This window comes from Meleagris gallopavo, chromosome 10 (assembly GCF_000146605.3).
Source record: "Meleagris gallopavo isolate NT-WF06-2002-E0010 breed Aviagen turkey brand Nicholas breeding stock chromosome 10, Turkey_5.1, whole genome shotgun sequence".
NCBI classification, from domain to species: Eukaryota; Metazoa; Chordata; class Aves; order Galliformes; family Phasianidae; genus Meleagris; species Meleagris gallopavo.
The window spans coordinates 11,400,526-11,421,206 of record NC_015020.2 but is presented as its reverse complement, the minus strand read 5'-3'; the positions used below and the strand labels follow the sequence as shown (position 1 = coordinate 11,421,206).

At 38.6% G+C, this 20,681-nt stretch overlaps 1 protein-coding gene across 1 annotated transcript in view; it reads left to right on the top strand.

The window, feature by feature from the left end:
• The window catches only part of KIFAP3 (kinesin associated protein 3), a 60,326-nt gene that overhangs the window by 10,074 nt on the left and 29,571 nt on the right, over window positions 1-20,681 (top strand). Inside the window, exons 10-16 of the mRNA XM_010715734.3 lie at window positions 10,930-11,030; window positions 15,405-15,513; window positions 16,728-16,840; window positions 17,667-17,832; window positions 18,041-18,166; window positions 18,552-18,650; window positions 19,878-19,963. Of these exons, the coding sequence (XP_010714036.3) occupies window positions 10,930-11,030; window positions 15,405-15,513; window positions 16,728-16,840; window positions 17,667-17,832; window positions 18,041-18,166; window positions 18,552-18,650; window positions 19,878-19,963 (800 nt within the window). The remainder of the gene's footprint in view (window positions 1-10,929; window positions 11,031-15,404; window positions 15,514-16,727; window positions 16,841-17,666; window positions 17,833-18,040; window positions 18,167-18,551; window positions 18,651-19,877; window positions 19,964-20,681) is intronic.

The window sequence follows — 20,681 nt, the reverse complement described above, 5'->3', positions numbered from 1 at the left end:
GCAGGAAGCTTGTCGCCCTTTTTTTGTGCTTGGAAGCATGTACTGTTTAAGCTGGCTCTCTCCTGTAGAGTTGTTTGATGCTTATTTTGTGTTGTGCTGATTAGAAAAGAAAATAGTGGATAATTTTTCTGCTTAAATTTTCTAAGTCAGCTATGTGATTCATAAGACTTTTCTTGATAAAGTGATTCGCGTCATTCTCCATGACGTTGCTTTGTGTATTCTAGCTCAAGAAAGCCTGCAACTTTAATAATATAATAATTATGGGCTGGAATACCCTTTTTATACAGATTACTTGGGCATTAAACACATTATTCAAGTCAGTACCCCTCAGCTTATATTTGCAGGTCACCTTAAAGTGCTGACAAATCTCAGCAGCTGTTGACAAGTCACCATACAGCTCCTAATGCCAAGAGGTCAGGTTTGTTGACTCAGCCTACTGAAACTTAACATTTGTGCATGCTGTGCCTTTCAGTCTTTTGCGCTGTGTTTGAGATGAGTATAAATTAAGTGCAGTAGGTGCTTAAGGAGGGAGTTGAGATTGCAAGGAAGGGAAGAATGGGATTTGTCAGGCAGCAGTTTGAGCACTGAGATGGCTTTCTTTGACAACGTTGAGTCCTGGATGACGTGCAGGTTCCCCAAGGGACACTGGATGGCTTGGGAGCAGGAGTGCTCTTAATGTAGCTTGAAGTTAGAAGCAGAGGAAACAGAATGACTTCAACCAAACTAGCAAAGGAATGGACTAAGTATGACGTGCATACATTGGAGAAAGGCCATCTTGTCTCTTGCTCTAGCGTGTTGAGGCTGCTGTTGAAAGAAAGGACATGAGAAATTCTGCTTAGTCTTGGTTTCCATTTTAATTAGCCTTTTCTTTTTAATAGTGCCAATGCTTGCTTCCCCATGTAGCCTTGCCAGTCAACACCACTTGCTAGTTTTTGTGGCTTCTCTTCACAAGTCTCCAGTATTGTATGTGACAAGACTCCTCTTGTTCCCTCCAGGAGCCCAAGTTAATCAACTACAGCTGATCTTTGTTATACCGTGACTCCCAAAGAGCTGGGTACAGTTGAGGGAAACTTGGCTTCAGACTTACCAATCAGGAGCTGGAGCAGAGCTGTGGAGGCCTTATAGTCTGGTGTGTTCGAGTTTTTTCCATGCACAAGCTATTTGAAGTATGGGAAGAGATTTTGTTGTCTTCAGTTCTTGAATAAAACCTTGTAATTGCTAGTCACCAGTGCCCTGCTGAGAACTGTTTTGTACTGATGGCCTTGCTTAAATACCAAGAAATTATACTTACTGAGTGATCTTATTTTTATGCATTCTCCATGTGTACACTTTATGTGCCAAAAATATAGTTTCAGTGGATTTAAGTGAGAATCTGTGAATCCACTGAATGCTTTAAACTATTTGCTTGCCAGAGATGTGAAAAACCCAGATTCAGTGCCTCTAATCATCACCTTGGAAAGAGAGGCCAAAGTTGTACATCATAGGATATTGTGTGGAAGTTTGCTTTGCTCACATTTTGCTCTGTGACATAATTCAAAGGGAGTATAACAATGACTTGCTCCAAATACAGTAGAGTTTGATGGTTAGTGAATTTGCTTGTGGAAGTTATTCTCATTGAAAGGGTAAAACATAGAGCTAAACTTTAAAGGAAGGAGGTGAATTTGTTTTCTTAATCCCTGTGAGCATCCTACTGTTGGACAAAAGGGAAATGCTACCCTTCTTTTTTCATAATCCTTGTGTGTGTGATTGGTGTCTGAAGTAAACGCTTTGGCAGCAGACAGCAAAAAATAAAACACTGCCTACAAGGAAGAGTGAAATAACTATTTGTTTGGACCAAATCCACTTTTTCAGTTAACTGGCCAAACCGACTGCAAAATTTGGTATAGCTCTTAAATACATGCACAGCTTGTGATTTACATTATTCTAATAAGGGTGCTCTTTTGTGCTGCGTCTGAGCGGTTTCTTGGTCTTTGTGAAGTGAGACAAATAGTTCTTCATTCTCTCTGAGACCAGCAGGCAGCTTGCTCAGCAGAACCAGCTGAGTGCTGCTGTGCGTGTGATGGCAGGCTGCATATTCTTGGTGGGCTCCTGTTCAGAAAAAGCTCCTGGCAGTAGAGGATGTGGCAAGCAGTGCTGGGGTTCGTGTCCTCCCGTGAGTTAGTAATTTCTCTCAAAATGACAGAAATGCTAGGGAATGGTGTGGGAGCTCTTGCAGTGGGAAATATATTGCTATGCAAAGGTAAATGGGTGGGGAAGATCTGTTCCTTGAAAGAGTAGCTCTGGTTGCATGCAGGGAGTGAATGGTTTGTGATTTGTGCATTCGTCCTCTTGAGCTGCTGGACAGTTCTTAGGGGTACTGAATGTGTATTGTCTTGAAATTTGTTTTTTTATTCACTTCCCAGTGCAAGCCATGTTTAAAGAACTCAATATGTTTGGAAGCCAAGCTAAAGTATCTCATCATTGTTGCTCAGAATTATGAGCTGTTTTTTAAAATGAAGCTCTCATTGAACACAGAGATTTGTGAGCTGAAAAGCAGAGTTGCGGAATACTGCCAGTTAAAATTTCAGCCCAAATGGGACGTGGAGTGCAGAGGGGTTATGGATGTGTCTGTGGAAGTGTTAGGCAGTGCCAGGGTGTTCCACCTCAAAAATGATGAACATCACAGGTTATTATTTTTTTTTCAGTCCCGATTACTGTGACTGAAAGAATTGTTTTTATGGGTTTCAATTTCCATTTAGCCAAGTCGTGCTTGTTATACATCGCAGCGAAGTGCCACGTGATCAGTCCCCAGCAGCAAGTAGTAAAGTTTGCCTGGGCACTGAGTATGTACTGAGCTTATGTACTTCATTAATGTGAGCATCCTGGTCTATGTTCTTAATGTCTTCGTGTTCCAAGACTTACTGTCAGCATACTGAGAGGTGACAGCCACCTGATTTGTGGCTGGGAAGTTGTGCAGTAGCTTACAGACTCCAAAGTAGGTCAAACTTTTCCTGTATTCAAGCTCTTTATTTAAGCTGGAGATAGGGATGGTGAGCTACTTTGTCAGTCTGTGGCTTCTTCACTGAAGAGTCTGCCTTCACTGGATCCACCAACAGAATCTTTGAGTTTTATGTTATAATGCCTGTCTTTTTTACTTGCTGGAAACTACTGAAATTTGTTTGATATTTTTCCACTCCATACAAATGAGGTTTAATGAGCAATCACAGAATTGCCAAACAGTTGTATTTTCGATGTCTTAACAACCAGGTCTTGATAATGGTATGCAGCCAAGGTGTGTTGTATGTTGACTGCTGTTTAAAAACCCAAGAAGTAGTTTGCTCTCTAATTAATGGAGTGCTGTGGTTTTTTTTTAATGTTCTGTTCCTTTTATGAAAGTTTCTTTTAAGAAGGCTTAAAGTAGATGTGTTCTCTTTATGAGTTTGCTTGGCCTTTTTGTAATGAACTTATTATGGAGCTTCACACATCTGTTGGAAAACGGAGCTTCTTATAGGCTACTGCAGTGTTTTTTCTGATTTTAATAGGCCTCGTTTATCCTATAAAGAAACATACTTTTTTTACCTGATCAAGTGAGCAAACAATAGGGGTCAGATGTGGCAAAGACCCTAACAGAAAGCACATGTCCAACCATCAGGGTGAGGTAAAGTCATATCGGGATTGCTTGAAGTTATTAATGGCAGTAAAATTTATGCTTCCTCCTGTTTTCCCAATTAAATTGAGAAATCTTTTTTCCTAAGGTGGCTCTGCAGCAGCTGGTTCCAATACTTGTTGTGTGAATATTGCCTGGGGTGTCTCCATTCCTTTATAGTAGAGGCTGGCTGTAGCACATTAAGTAACAGTTCAACTACGGGGACTGGTCTGTTGGAAAGCAGTAATTATTAAGGGATTTCTTTTAATGGTAGCTTTTTTTTTAATCTTTTATGGTGAATATGGCCAAAAGTTTAAAATAAATAAAAATCCAACCCTCTTTAGCATACAAATTTTAAATTCATATTGGATACTCAAATAAAACTAGCATGTCTGACTTTAGGAGTGTGTTGGGTACACGATGTGCCTGGGAACTCAGCACTTACTTATATGCTTTACTATGGATTCTGCTGGATGACTTCAGTCTCACTACAGAACAACTGGCTTCTCGTGCTGAGGAATATAAAACTGAAAATAGAGAGGCTTCAGTATCATTAATATTTTGTTTGCAGAAGAAATACAATCTTAAGTAATTCTTTTTATTTCTTTTTAACATAAAACTTTCTTATATCTCTGCCTCACAGTACTGGAAAATTGTTGTAAGTTATCAGTAGGGCTGACTGAAATTCATAAAATTGTATTTGCTTGCAAGCTTTTAAGCACGGCTGTCTAAGACTTTTGCATCCTCTAATTTAGTGCTATTGACTGAAAAACAAAGTATATTTTCATTTTGTAGCCATTACAGGTGGAACATTGCTAATCTGCATACTGCTAAGACTGACTTAGATGAGTGAAAGCTCTTTACAACACTATGTTGCTCACATATAGCTATGTTACTAGATTTTTGTTTCTTTGAACTGGAGCAGATATCTTTGGGCATCACATAGGAGAAACCAACTTCATGGATGTTGACTGAAAAAGGAAATGCTTGTGGGTGGCAGCAGTGACAGGTGCTCAGTGGAGAGGTGGGAACATGTGGCTCAACTGAGGTTTTTTTGTTTGTTTGTTTGTTTTGGAAATCCACAAATATAAGGAATTGCAGGATCCCCTGAGTCTGTATTTCTGCTGTGGAGCTTACAATTCATGACTAAGTGAATTCTTTCAATTGCTTTTTTGCATATTGCAAGAGCAATTTAATTCTTAGTCTTTTACACAAGCTGCTTATATCTGAAAGCTTTACAGATTGTCTTAAAAAATCTCCATAAGGTAAGGCAGTCTTACTCTTTGAATCATAATATCATTTAGATTGGAAAGACCTTAAGATCATCAAGCCTTAACCATCTGACTTGCACCATCAAGCCCAGCCACCACTTGACCATATCTCTAAGTGCCACTGGCACACACTGCTTAAATACCTCCAGGGATTGGGGTATCCACTTCCCTGGACAGCACATTCCAATGCTTAAGCAACCCTTTCACAAAAAAGTTCTTCCTGATTTTCAGCCTAAGCCTCCCTGGCACAACTTGTGGCCCTTGCCCTGTGTCCCATCACTTGTCACCTGAGAAAAGAGGCTGACATCCTCCTTGCTGCAATCTCCTTGCAGGCAGTTGTAGAGAGTTATGTGGTCTCCCCTCAGCCTCCTTTTCTCCAAACTAAACAACCCCAGTTTCCTCAGCTGCTCTTCATAAGTTTTGCTTTCTGGTCCTTCCACCAGCTTTGTTGCTCTTCTCTGAAGGTGTTCCAGCACCTCGATGTGCTGCTTGTAGTGAGGGCCAAAAACTGAACCCAGTACTTGCAGTGCAGTCTCACCAGTGTTACGTACAAGAGGACAATCACTTCCTTGCCCTATTGGTCGTGCTATTTCTGATACAAGCCAGGATGATGTTGGCCTTCTTGGGCAGACTGGTGGCTCATATTTTAGAAAAGGATCTCAGTCCTTTTCTAATGTGCAGCTTTCCAGCCGCTGCTGCTGAAGTCTGTACTGCTGTGATTGATTGGAGGACATCCTAAGTAACAAAAAAAGCGTTTCTTTTTTCCTGTAGAAAGAGCAAGCCTCAGAAAAGGATGTAATATCTAAATTCAGCAGTATTTTGCTTACTCAGTGGCTACACTTCGTCTTCTTTTGTAAGCAGCAGTACTGCAGTGAAGAGTTTACTGTATATATTTCAATCTGACTGTCTTGTGTAGTGTTCCAGACAAAGAAATTGAGTTTGGTGCTCCAGATGTGCAGCTTTGTTTTTGTCTATAGCTATAACATTAAGTAACTCTACCTAAATTAGTCATTTACGACTCCTTTGGCTTAGAAATTACTGTTATATTTCTGTTTTTGTTTCTTAGGGAAAAATGAGTATATCCATATTTCAGATGTGTGCGTATGCTTGCTTCTTTGAGGAAGGAAAACAGAGAAAAATGTATATTTTAAGTTAGGCTTGTGGTAGGAAGCCAATTTCAAACATGATAGAGGTGATACAAGAAGGGTTATTAGTAGGTAATTAATAACATTATTTACATAGCCTAGTCTTTCTGAGTATGAGCAGATTTGCAAAGTCTTTAAGGTTCTCTTGATAAAATAAACTGATATATTCAATATGATTTATATTTACATATGTAAATCAAACCAATATGTGTCTAAACCACACGTGGAGTGACTTATTCCAACTGTTTCAGTGCTGCTTGCAAGGAATAATACTAGACAGAGGAAAGTTGTGATACTTTTCTATTATGAAGACACAATTCCCTCCTTGATAATTTTAATGCACATGAATCTGCTCCTCTTAAATGTAAATGTAGTTTTCTGAGAGCAGTGAGAGATGGTATATAGGTACTGTGTTCAGTTTGCTACGTTTCTATCTGCTTATCTCTTATTTGTGTAATATTGCGACAGATTTGACTTAAGAGTATCAGAGTTTGAGATTGAAATGAAGATTCACTCTGCGATTTTAATAGATACCTGCCTTCTTTTGAGTGTTCTGGTTTTGATTCAGTGTATTTAATGTTTTGCATGTGAGTTGAATAGGGCATACGTCACATCTGATGTTGGTGCATTGATGAGTCCATTAGAAATGATGGCTACTTGAATTACTAATACTCCCACATTTGAATAATTTAGCCCATAATTTATATTCCCATTGTTACATTAGCATTTGAAAGTTGAATGCTGCTGCTGAAACTCAAATTGTCGTTTCAGTTTTACAGCTTCAGGGTTTCTCTTCTGTTATTGTGGAGCTAATGGGGGATCTTTTATTTTAAGCTCACTATAGCATAGGACCAAATCTTGTTATCAAGAAATCACTTCTTCAGCTTCAGCTACTGGTTCCATTCGATCTTTAACCCTAGTAAGAGCTCAGCACAGAATTCAGGCACTGGTCTGTGGATCTGGCACATGGCTTCTTATTAATGTTCAAAGGCTAAAAATCTGAAGCCATTTTGAAGTCAGAACCCATCGTGTATTTATTTCCCTCTCTAATTTGCAGAAAACTAGTTGTGAAAACAGCCCGAGGGACCTGAGATTTTTCCATCCCAGCTGTTCCAGCTGAACTACAGCTGCAAAAAAAAAAATCTAAGTATTGTTTCTATAAACTGTTGAGTGTATTTTATAACACAATAATTCCCACAAAATCAGTAACTGCAGTTAATGGCCGGTTTGTTAAGGCATTAACTGCACTCAGCTGGGAATGACCAATTTCTCTGGAATGGCTGTGTAAGAACTAAGGATAATTCAGTAACACTTTCAAATAATTATTTGCTTAATTAATGGTAAATTCTTTTGGAAATCCTATCAAAGTACTTGTGAGCCTTACGTTTAATATCCAATGAGTTCATTATGATTCATGTTTTATTGCCATACATACCAGAAGAATCCATAATGACCAGACCATTATTTTCCAGGGCTGCCCTTGCTGCTCTAGGCCATTTGGCTATTCCACCTTCAGTGCTAAAATGCTTGATGCTCAAAACTGCTTGCATTTCTAGGCCACAACTTTCTGGCACCCCACCAAAACTTTGGTGATTTTTATGAAAGAGTTTGGCAGAGCCTTTTTTTCCTTCTTGCTTTTTCTGATGAGAATAATTGGTGCCTACTGTAGCAAGTCATAGGGAATTCTCTCTTACAATGTCTGCTTTTTCATGTGTGGCCTTTCATAGCAGTCACAAATAGCAGAAAAGGAACTGCTCCCATGTTTTGGAAGGCTGTTCTTTGGGCAGGTTTTTAAAGTCTCTAAGCAGTAACTGACTTAAAGCTTTATTTATTTATCGTTGTTTAGGTGAATATGAAAACAAAACGGGAAACAAAGTGATTTTTGGTACTGGCATATTCAAATAATAATCAGTGTTTGCAAGTTCATGTTTCTGAGAATGAGGGCGCACTGGTGGATTTGTTTCAGACCGTTACTTCTTAAGGTGATTCTTAGTGTTCATAGCACTGGAGCTGTTGAATGCCTTCTCCACTGAAGTATAGACATAGTAATTAAGCACAGTTTCCAATCAACTTTCCAGTAGGCTGTTTGCTTTCTGGCTGAGCATGGGATTAACGGTTGCATTAAATCACAGTGGCTGTGCTAAAGAACATCCACGTCCTCTTGATTTTCCTGAAGCATTTGATTGTTTGGACCAGGAGTTGCCACTGTTTTGCAAGAGGACTGATGAAAGCGAGAAGATTCTGCTGCTTCTCCACCAAAGTTCTTTCATAAGTGGGACAGAAGCTTCTTGAAATTGGTCTGAAATTGTGTTCTGAGAGATTAAAAGGGAAATGAAAGGTAAAGAAAATGCATGTACCATTGAATCCTTAAAACCTGGTTCAGTTGCACCCTGTTTTCTTTTGACTTCACATCTGAGGTTTGTTCTCATCCTTAAGTTAGGAGAATCCAGGCTTTTTTCCTGCATATTCACAACTGAAAAGTACTTCCTTACTGTGCCTGTGAGTGCCCCAAAACCCTTTCCATTCCATTGGCTGCCTGTAGGACAAGGGCATTCAGGGATGATGGCACTGTGGAACAAGAAACAGTTTAAATTCAACTCTTCTTTTTAAAATTATGACTGTCTTTTCCTTTTGTGTGTCATGAAATCTGTCATATGGAACACACTTTGGGAGAATGATTTAAGTGCTGGTGAGTGAGTTCGGATAAAATGATTCAAGTTTTAGGTGTTTTTCACACTTCAGGTGAATGTGTAGGTCTTTTTTTCATTATTTTTGGAAGTCTAGAAATAGAGGCAGTGGTGTCATTGATACCAAAGATGTTCTATGGGCATCAGAAACGACGGTACAACATGCTGGATTTCTGAAACAAGGAGGGAGAAGTATGTGAAGAGTGTCTTCCCCCCCAAAATGGAAGGCTTTGGCTGTTACAGTAGCTGTTTTATTTGAAAGCAAGCTACCAGTGTTACCAAATTAAACTATGGATGCTACCGTATGTAAGGCTTTCTCTTAGCACAAATGCAATTTGCAAAAATAAGGTGGGGGAAAAATACCCATCAAATAGAGAGGTTCAGCCTTTGTTGACTGCCTTGCCAGTTCATACCTGCTGCAAGTCTGTCTCAATGTCCCTCTGTTTTCCAAGTTACTGTTCTGGGTAGCCAATTTTCTGACATTTTTACTAGTTTGCCTTTTACTTCACATAGTGTTTCCTGCATTACCCAGCAAAGTGTAATTGTAATCTGAGTCTTAAACTTGCAACTTGATGTTTGAGTTTTAAATGGAGGTATGGAAAGAAGTGTTAAGAGCAGTGTAAACAGCTATTTTTCCCTATGAAAACATCTTTTTCCTACAAAATTTGTGGGCATAGTTTACTCTTTACATTTCTATATTTGCTGATGAGAAGACTTCAGCTGTATGTGTAGTGTGGGGTTTCTTTTTCCATGCAATTGTTGGGTTTATAATGTCACTACAAATGAACAGGTAGGCAAGATGACCAGGGAAGTACAAGTGAGTAAACACTTTGTTCTGTTTGCTTCAAGCAGTTTATTTGTATGCTTTAATATCATCTGCACTTTTCATTTAATAATAGCCTCAACATCTTTCAAAGTTGGTCATAATGTCTTCTTTAGCTGTGAAGTGCATAGAAGGCTGAAATGCAAGTCAGTATTGGTGGTTTTTGTTTTTCAAAGCAGGTAATATGCCAGGAGGGGCTGAAAGGTCAGCTGTGTTTTCAGATTTGGTACGGGAAAGAACACTTCACTGTAGTATAACTACTACCAGAAGGGTTTTGTGGTGTTTTTTTTCTTGCTAATTCAATTTAATAAGAAGTCACAAATGTGCATTCTCAGGATAAAGTCGTCATGTCCTTGCTGCTTAAAGGAAATTGCAGTTTCCAATGATGTATGGGGAAGAAAAACGATTAACTGGGTTGGTTGCTGTTTGAGACCTTGATGCTTTGCCAAAGCATTCGGGAGATATTCTAACTTAGCTTAAGCTAAAGTGGGAGGTAAGGTATTTCTGATCAGCTGCATCAGAACTCTGACATAATTCTGAGTTGAAGACTTGATTGCAGACTGGCCTAAACTTTCAGTTGTGTGTGTTATCCCATAGATAGCCAGTGTCCTGCTAAAGTGGGGCTAGAGGAGAGCTCAAGAGAGGGCTCAGTCCAACTTTCAGCAGTCAGGATCAAACACATCAGCCTTGTTCTTACCAAGCATTCTTAGGTTTGTCTAAGCTGTTTTGACAATCTTTCTGTTAAATAGTTCACAACCTACTTGTGTTAGTTGCTACGGATTTTCTTCTTGTTTGGGAAGTACTAATGTGCAAATCTGCTGTTTTCTCTCAAATGTATGGAACACAAAACATACCCACAGCTTAAGATGGTAAGACAGTCAGTGTGTGATTTGCCTGAAAGGCACTGGAGTCCTTCTACAATGCTTTTTAGAGGAGTAGTTCTTGTTTCTCTGACGTTGCATTCCTTGGTATTTTGCTTTGAAACAAACTTGTTGTTTCGACAGGAATATCCACAGCTAAATCAGTGTTATACTTGGTATTTAATTTCCTGTCTGGAATCTGATGAAGGCTTTCTCTGGATGACCCATCGTTATCAAGTGTTCCTTTCAGAAAATCTGTGCCTTAAAAAGTGGAACTGAGGAAATGCTTTGAGGTGCTGGGGAGAGGGGTAGTAGTTGGCATTGCCTTAATTCCCCCTTCACACAAATACATTGTTCATTCTGACTCTTCAGTTAGGACTCTTTCAGTAATGTTGCATTCCTATTTTAAATGTTCCTTAACTGGGATCATTGTGCTTTTCATTTTTTTTTCCTCTTTTAAATGTTAGCGATACCTAAAACACAAACCTTATCCATTTGGATTTTTTTTTTCCTTTTAGCAAATGAAAACTACAAGCAAGTAGCTATGTGCATTCTATATCACATAAGCATGGATGATCGTTTCAAGTCGATGTTTGCATATACGGACTGTATCCCACAGGTATGTACATCCATATGTGATGTGGTGGCAAGATGCATCTGTCCACGGGTGTATCTTTTCCTCACTGATAGCAGAGCTCACACTGACACCCACAGGTGAGAATGGGAACAGGCAGAATGCTGCTGAGTCAGTAGTGAGCATCCTACTCGTTGGGCAGTCTGATTGTTCATGCTGTGTCTTGATGGTCCTCAGAGAAAGGATGGGTGACGCGTTATTTGACAGTACTGCTGACCACAGAGCTGCACTGATTAATTAGTAAACAATACATATGACCTGATGAATTTCTAGGAAAGATTGGAGACGCTTGAAAGAAATGAGAAGTTGTACACAGTAAATCCATAGGGAACCTCGTGGAAAATATTTCCTTTACTTTTTTAGGAGGCATTCTTTTCTGATCCCATTGGGTATCAAAATTTCAGTGTCTTCAGTGTTACAGGATATGAACTGGAAAGCTGCCAAGCAATGTTAGGTTGCCACATGACAATTCTTTTCCAAGTGCAAACATGTACAACAAGCTATAGAGGGCTCTTCACTTATCTGTCAGATTAGAGTTTTTCCTGTAACTTTTTCTCTTCAACCATATTCCCTCACCCATGCACAGGCATAATTTCATGGAGATTTTTTTTTTGTGTGTGTTTCTTTTGGTCTTGGGTTGTGGTGTGTTGTTTTGCTGGTTGTTTTTAAACACTGAATCCTCTCTTACCAGTCTTTTCCCAGTCCTGGTGAGGCTTGGAGCTGAGAAAGCTTGTGTGTGTTACATAAATGTAGAAAGCTCTCTGGTAGCCTTTGCAGAATTGCACCACGGTATCTTTTTTCCTGTCAAACTTGTTTTTAACATCAAGTGCATCTAGAATAGGAATTTGCCATGGCAAATTTTCAGGATGTTTCTGGTCATCATTTCATGACAAGAATTGTGGTATTTTTCCAAATAGAGGAGGATTTTGGAGAAAAGGGATAAGTGGTGGGAATAGCTAGTGTATGTTGCCAAATCCTCTTGCGAACATCATCTTGATTTCTTTTTCTGCCCCAGAAGTAACTTTGCTATGACATCTGCATGATGCAAAGGGACCTGTTTTTATTTATTTCTGAATGATCACCTGCCAAATGAATTCACATGGTGTGTTTCAATGTTTGCTTATTTCATGCTTGCAGGAAATCCTTGGCTTGCATCTTAGATCCCCAGTTTCGAACGTAACGAGCTGTGGAAACTTCAGTGATATCATATGCTGAGCTTTAGTGAACTTCATTGTCCTGACTGGCAGTGGCTGCTCAAAGTAGTGCTTGCAGGGCCTTACTCACAGCCTAGTGGAACAGGGAACAAGCTCACAGACTTGATTAGACTTTGGATAGAGCTACAAAACTTGAAAGATTTCTGTCGCTATTGATTCTTTAGCGCTTGATGTAATTACGCACAGATCACATCTGCAGACTGTTCAGAAAGGACCAGCTGGACTACTTTTTTTTTTTACTGGTGAAAGTTGAAAATTAGGACAAATATTAACAAAAACAAGCAGTAGAAACAAGGGGAAATCAGTGTGGCATCAAGAGAAGAAAACAGTCTTTTCAAAAGCTTTCCATCATCTGATTCTATGCTGGAAAACTGAATTCTCTTTTCAGTAACAATATATGCCCTTCTGAGGGTTTTTTTCCTTTTGAGGCAAGGTGTACGTCCAGACTGACAAATACTCAATACCAAATGTTTAGCTGCTGTGGAAGGCAATTGGGAAATCCATCCCTTGTTGTCATTCTGTACGTGTGAGGTGCCTGACAGGCTGTCCCAGGTAAACATCCATGCGGATTGTAGGAGTTAGTGGGTGCTATTCTAGTAACAGTTAAAAGCAAGTATTAACAGTTCATTCTTGTTTAGACCTCAGCAATGCGTGTTTTGTTTAAATAGGTGCAAATGCCATCCAGATGCTTATAAAAGCATTTATTGGTAATAACCTGGCCAATCAAAGGGCATGGTTAGGCAGTGATGTCATGGTGATATTTAATATTGTACCGCAGAGCGGTGCACGAGGTTCTCTGCAGCAACCCACATGTTTTCCACCACGGTTGTCCTGTTTGGCCCCTCTTTGATCTATAAGCTTCTTTTCAGCTTAATGCTGGTAAACGTCCTCTCTTGACAGCACCCTTTGCTCCTGTCCGCCATTATCTGCTGAAGTTCAGAAACCAGAGCATCACTTCAAACAGCAGAGTTAGGGAGTAGCCGGTCAGAAAAGATTCCTGAGGCATGCAGTTCTGGCATAATCATTCAAAGATGTTTGAGCTGGGCTCGGGGAGGGGGTTGGACAGAGGTGTATGTGAGCAGAGAGCTGTGGGGGTTGGCCTCTGGTCACTGGTAAATAAGTGAAGGCAGGTGCCAGAGAGTCTAGACACAGTGATTTCAGTCCTGGTCTGTGGTATCTGATACTCAATATGGGACTTGTCTGATTGAACACTACTGCCTCTTCATTGCACATGCTGCAGTCTTTTTACTGCCTTCCTGTTAAATCAGTAAAAGATGACAATGGACATAGTAAAAGCAGAACAAATTTAATTTTAATATTTCCTATTTGGCAGCAATTATTCTTCCTTTTGAAGTGGCACAAGAAGCAATCAAATTAAATGAAGACATAATGGGAAACATGGAGCTCGTACTAAACTATTATTTTAAAATTTGAACGACTTTAATTGAAACTGGATATATTTTTCCTTTTTATGGAGAAGTAGCTCAGTAATTAACAGTATAATTCCTTCTTGTTAAACATCTGATTTCCACAGATTTTGCATTGTGTACGTAATGAGAATGTTTCCCTTCAAATTACTTGAAGGGTTTTAAAAAATCTCTTTTTAAAGGTTTTGTAACAGAATAGTCGCAGGGGGTGATTTTGGAATACTCGTGTTCCACTTGTTAAGTGGCAACTTTCTTCTCCGGTTAATTCACTCTTGTGTGACTGTCAGGCTTACAAATTTAATAAAGTAGAGGCTTTATAAGTTCTTAAAAGAACCTGGGGAAATCTGAGTCAACTGCTTTTAAGAGACGGGGGAAAAAATCAGTGATGGCTTTTAAATCAGTACATGGAAGTCCCAGGAAAAAGAGATCAGGAACTGTTGAAACGTAAATATGTATGGCTTTATTTGGGGTCTGTTTGGGATGACAGCATGCTACCTGGTAAGAGAGAAACCTGTGATATGCTGCATGAAAGTATTTCGAAGTAAAATTCCTGCAGTCCTACTGTTCCCAATTTTATATTTTTCCCCTCTCTATGAGTTGTTTACTCGCTGTTTTTCGTGTTTAATGTATCACAAACTGTCTTACCACCAGGGGGCAAGTGCACAAATCTGTAACGTTTACTTGCAGCTTTTTCCTTCCCGTGCCTATTGGAGATAAGTTGAGCTCAGTATATTGTATTTTGTCCCCACTTATCTTTAGGTTCAGTTGTTTCTACTTGCAGTAATCTCAGCGTTGTCATCACGCTGCTGTGCATTGTGAACTTGCCCTGTCTTATAACAGAGCAGGCTTTAGTAGCAAGTAGGGTGATGTCCTGCAGCCCCGTGGTGGGGAAGCAGTGCAACTTGTCTGCTGCGACTGGAAACAAAGAAGTGAAACAGATGTATTTGAATCATGCTCATGTATTCAGTGTGCCATTTCAAAGAAAACATTCCTATGGAACAAAATGAGACGAGATAGCTTGAGATGTAATGGACTATACAGGCACCAGATGGGTGTGTAACAACAATGCAAAGGTTATGTGCCTGAGGAATCTGGGAATTTCAGTCTGAACAGGGTTATAGTTGATCATCTATTTATATCAATTCAGGTTGTTGCCTCCTATTACCAAAAAAACCCATGATTGCTAACGAGAAGTTTTGGGTATACAGCAGTGTTCTGCTATAGCAGTGAAGGCTGCAGAGGTGAAGTGCGTTGCTGCAGACATACACAGCTAATTTGCCTACAGGCAGAGTTATCTGAAAGCAAAACAGCAGTAGATTATTCTGCAATTAATTGATCTGTTTACGGAATCATGATTTTATTAAACATCCAGGTGGTATTTTCTAGGGAATTAACTTGTATTTTGTATTATATCTACCTGAATCTTAAAATAAATAAAAATTATTCACTCGCAAGTTTAAATATCAGAAAGCCAAAGAATTCGGTGGTAGCAATAAAATGACTTGAATTGGCTACAGGGTGATGAGTGACTGCCATCTCTGGCACTCTGTAAGAACTGTTATCCCCAGGTCACAGAAGCAGACATCTCATGCCTTTGGCTTCTGTAAATTTATTGTGCCTATGGAAATGCTGAGTTCTTAAAAATATGACAGTTGACGTAACAGTGATCCTTGCTTTGGAAAAATTAATGACTTAAATGTGTTTGTGTTTCTTGGCAGCTGATGAAAATGCTCTTTGAGTGTCCTGATGAGAGAGTTGACCTGGAGCTTATTTCTTTCTGTATTAACCTTGCTGCTAACAAAAGAAATGTGCAACTTATCTGTGAAGGTGAACATACTGAGATTTTACTGTTTGGGGGGGGGGTGAATAAAAGATTCTGATAATATAAACAACTCAAATACTTATTTCTGTATGTATGTTTATATGTGTGTGTATTTAAAATAAATATATGCACCTGCTGAGGGTGAGATTGCAAAAATATCACTATATTCTCCTCAGTGTTGGTCTCGATGGCACTGAGTAGCCTCTTGTGCAGTTCTATAAAATACACAGATGACATTACTTTAGGAAACCATGGTTGTGTGAAAACATCAAGGTTTTGTTCAGCCTGATACCTAAAATCCACCTTCAGCTAACTGGGGATTCACCTACGAGTACAGAATTAATAGCACAATGATGTATAATTGCATCTTCCTGTTCTTTTTTTTTCTAGTTGTGTATCTCTGGCATTCTAGTGTATTCTTCAGTGGTATGGATGTCTGCATTTTGTGTAGTGGCTCTCTAAATTGCTCTTTAAGTTCCATTATTTGCATTCTAGCAGCTTAGAGTGGCACGCTACTATTTAGTAGCTCTAATTTCTCATTTGTGCTGAGAATTTTCACTATGGACTACTGTAATATGCTTTTAGACTAGGGAAAAATGCAATCCATTAATTTTATGGACAGCACTTTAAAGTTCTCTGTGTAGCTCTGTAAAAGAAGGATAAGGGAGATCCAATTTTATATTAAAGATGTAAAAACAGAATTGAAGCCAATAACAGTTAAAGACAAGGTGATCTTTTTGGAAATGTAATTGTGACAGTGCAGCTTGCCCTGTGCTATCAGATCTGTGTGTCTGTATGTATATTCCCATATTACATATCTGGTAGATAGTCTTGTAAAACAGTAATGACGTATTTTAGGTTGGAGAGAATGATTCCTGAGCTGGTACCAACAGCTGTGCTGCATCTCCACTCATAATAGGATAATTATTTGGATCTAGAACCTCTCTTGATCTGAACAAGTGACTGAGCACACCTGAAGCACTTATTTTTCTGACAAAAAGTCAGATGTCTCACCAGTACGTACTGTTTGTTGTTTTAGAGAAGCTCTGGAACTTGTGCAGAGCAGTTCTATCTTTTCAGCTTGGGAGAAGAAATAGTTCCTGTCCAGATCCTTCACTTTTTCCTTTTGAATTTTAAAGCTTTTTTGCTCTTCTTTTCCTTTTGGCCAGTATATTTCTCACTTGAATTTGAAGGGCTTCACAAGTGGTTTTCTTTTCAGGAAATGGTTTGAAAATGCTCATGAAGAGAGCGTTGAAATTTAAGGACCCATTGTTAATGAAGATGATCAGGAATATTTCACAGCATGATGGGCCTACTAAAAACCTGTTTATTGTAAGTACTGTCTGTTGCCTAATGTGATCTCTGATTCTTCCTGCTGGAAAAGCCTGGCTGCTGTAGTTTTCCTTTACAGGTGTCATGGGTTGGTGAGTATTTATATTTAATTTTAGGAGGATCCCTCACTATAGAGAAAACAAACAGATCTTAAGCTCTATCCAATAAAACCCTGTTCTAAAATGAAAGAGCAGAACAAAACCAATTGCTATGTGCATAACAATTAAGTTATCCTGTATCTCTGCTTTTATAGCTAGTGGGCAAAATAGAAGCTGCTTTTTCTTCACTTGGTTAATTGGTTTGTGTTGATAATCTAGATGCTAAAAAAAAAAGGGGGGGGAGAACAACATAACATCCTAAGTGTGTAAATTAAATGTACAATTAAAGTAAGAATTGAATATCAAATTGTCTGAAAACAGTATGGAATTAGTAAGTAAAATTCTTGACTCTCCTGTATTTGAAAACCTTGTAGCCTTTTTTTCAAAATCTTTAGGGAAGGTGCCATCACTGCTGTCACTAACAAAGCATGGTATTCACTTCATTCTCTTAAATCTTTCTGAAACTTTCAGTGTATACAGTAGTAGCTTCTTCTAGAACACCTGAATCAATTATTCATACCACTTAAAAGTGAAGGACTGAGGAAGAATACTGAAATGCTTGAATCATTTTTGAACTGCAAGTGAAACTGCCATATTAACCTTAGTTTCAGGGGAAGAGGCTCTTCAGCACTTGAGAACTAGTTTTGATTTGACCGAGTTGTGAATCCTTCAGAACCCCAGATTGTTTGCCTTTAATGCTTGTTATCCTTCTGATGTGTTTTCATCAGGATTACGTTGGTGATTTGGCAGCTCAGATATCAAATGATGAAGAGGAAGAATTTGTGATTGAATGCTTGGGAACACTTGCAAACTTGACCCTACCAGATCTGGACTGGGAGCTTGTGCTGAAAGAGTACAAACTTGTTCCATACCTCAAGGATAAACTGAAACCAGGTCTGTATAAAGGTTGATTAGTCTTTCAAAGTGGTGTCTCTGAGAGTGTTTACATATTGTTCTTTCAGAGTAGAGTCTGTCTACCTCTAACTTGGAGGTTTGGGGAAACGTAACTCTGAAAAGCAGAATTGTATCCACAAATAAAAATCCAACTGACAGAAGATGAAGAATTTCTAAGAGGCAATGCTTTGTGTCTTTTGTCTTCCAGGTTCTGCAGAAGATGACCTTGTTTTAGAAGTGGTGATAATGATTGGAACTGTTTCTATGGACGACTCTTGCGCTGCTCTGCTGGCCAAATCTGGAATCATTCCTGCCCTCATTGAGCTTTTAAATGGTATTTTGCCTTGTCTTTCATAGACATTTAGCTGCTATAGCTGTGTTGTAACCAAATGCTCTGTTCCTGTTCTCTTGTGAGATAAGGCTATGGTTTTTGTATATGAAAGGAGGAGCGATTACTCTAATACTGATAAGGAAATACTGAACTAGTGGTTTAATAGATTTGAGGGTTTTTTATACCTTCACAGTTGGTGCTGCAATCTGATTTTTCTACTTGACTGCAACAGGGAAGGAAACACTCTTCTGTTCTATTGTCAGGAGTTGGATTTTCATGCATACGGCTGAACTGTCTAGCTGATAGTGTAAGAACTGGGCTTTCTCTAAGCATCGAGAGCATCTAAATGTGAGATCTTAAATTATATATATTCTTTTCTCCCTCGCAGCTCAGCAGGAAGATGATGAGTTTGTCTGCCAGATCATTTATGTTTTTTATCAGATGGTCTTCCACCAAGCCACCAGAGATGTCATTATCAAGGAAACTCGTATCTTTTTAATGATCAAACGTACAGAATTACTGTTGTTAATTTGCTGTTGCTGTTATTTGGCCCATAAATTTCTTGGTTTCAGAGGTCTTTGTAAATGGTTTATTTCAGCTGAAGGAAAAATGTCGAGTGGAGTGCAAGATGAATGGTACAGATTCAGATTTGGTTTGCTTTGAAATGGGAGGGAGTGGATGACATTGGGCTAGATGAGCCTTTGTTTCCTGTCCAATCTGAATTATTCTATGACTTGTTAATGATAGTCTGTGGAATAACTTAATTAAATGTAGTGCAGCCCAAGAAGTTTGTCTATTATGTTTATATGCTGCATAGTCTGAAGTGAACCGAATTACCTTAATAGTGTGTTTTCTTACATCAAACTAGATACCATAAATAATGCCTGCTTTGCATGTTTCGTCCACTTTCTTGATTAAAATGTTATGTTAGAAGTTCTGTATCAAAAGTTGATATGCCAAACTCCTCTTCACTCATTTCTTAATTTTTCAATCACTTCTGATGTTGATGTTGAGCTTATTCAGGTGATCCAAAAGCTGTGGAAAGAGGCTATGTCTGTGGGCATTAGATGGATGTGAAGTTGGGCTGAAACAGACTAGGTTGAATGGGACCCTTGTAAAGGTTAATGATTACTTTGCTAACAACATGAGGGCTACCTCTTAATGTCCTTACTTCTGTTGAGCCCTGAGGAATATCTGAAAAGCTATTTGGGATGTTCTCTTGTTTTGTCTCCTGAGAGTCTAGATTTTAAAGAATATTATATTTACATTCATATCTGTTATGCTATAGCGCTAAGATTCAAGTAATGTTTCTCATTCAAATTGAACTAATAATAATACTCTCATTTGCACTATAGATCTCTCTTTGGTATCTTACACTGGAAACTTTAGACAATAGAACTCCAGGAAGATTACAAAAGTAATGTTCTTGAAATATTAAAGCATTCTATGGAGATGAACTAACATGTTAGACTAAAAGGCATACAGATTTCCTTGCAGCAGGTTTTTTGTAAGAGTATTTAATTCTTCTTCATAAATTTTGAAGATTATTGGCATATCTTAAAAGGTGATGTAAAATAAATAAATAAATAAAGGTGGTAAGGGAGAAGGCTGCTGAAATTCACATGTGATAGAAAATTCCCCACCGTGGTTCTTAAAGAAATTGTGTAACTGTGCAAAGAAACCCCAGCTTTTATCCTTAACAGGTTCTTTCCAGAGGCTCCAGCATATCTTATAGACCTGATGCATGATAAAAATGCTGAGATACGCAAGGTTTGTGACAACACTCTGGACATTATAGCGGTAGGTCTGATTTTTCTCATCTGTCTTTCAAGAGCATCTCTACGTGACGTAACTTTCAAGTAATAACTGGATAGCAACATGTTCATACTTAACACATTCAGTTTGTTTCCATGTGCAATCACATAAGTAAAAGCTGAATTTACACAATTATTATTGTGTAAACTTCCAGAAAGCACATATATACTTAGGAAATTCGTAACAGTTAACTATACACTGTGAACACTTTCAAGAAATGCTTTTTTAACCTAAATAAAAATAAAATTAAATCACAGTGTATAAGCATGTCAAGCTTTCAGAAGTCATAGTTCTCCAAACAAATGGCTCCTGTTACCCAGCAGCTTTTATTACGCTTTTTCTACAGTGCCTGATGCCAGTTTTTTTGTTGTGTTTTTTTTTTTTTTTCCCCAAAAAGAAAACATGGGAGACAGTTCTAAAGCTGGCTGTTTTCTGCTGGGGTATCAGGCAGTGTAATAGTGAACTTTTTAGTATTGTCTCAACTCTACAGTAGGTTTCATTTAAGCTTCATGACTTAGTTTGTCTAATTATCCATTGATCAGAAGAAACCTTTGGGACAGCTGTTTTATTTTAAACTGTTAATTTGAGAGGAAAACGAAGAATATTGAACTTAGAATTAAAGCACTATTGCTTTATTATAAGAAACAATATGTAATAAATATAATCCACTTCTGAGCATCTCTGTCTCTAGAAGCTCACACGC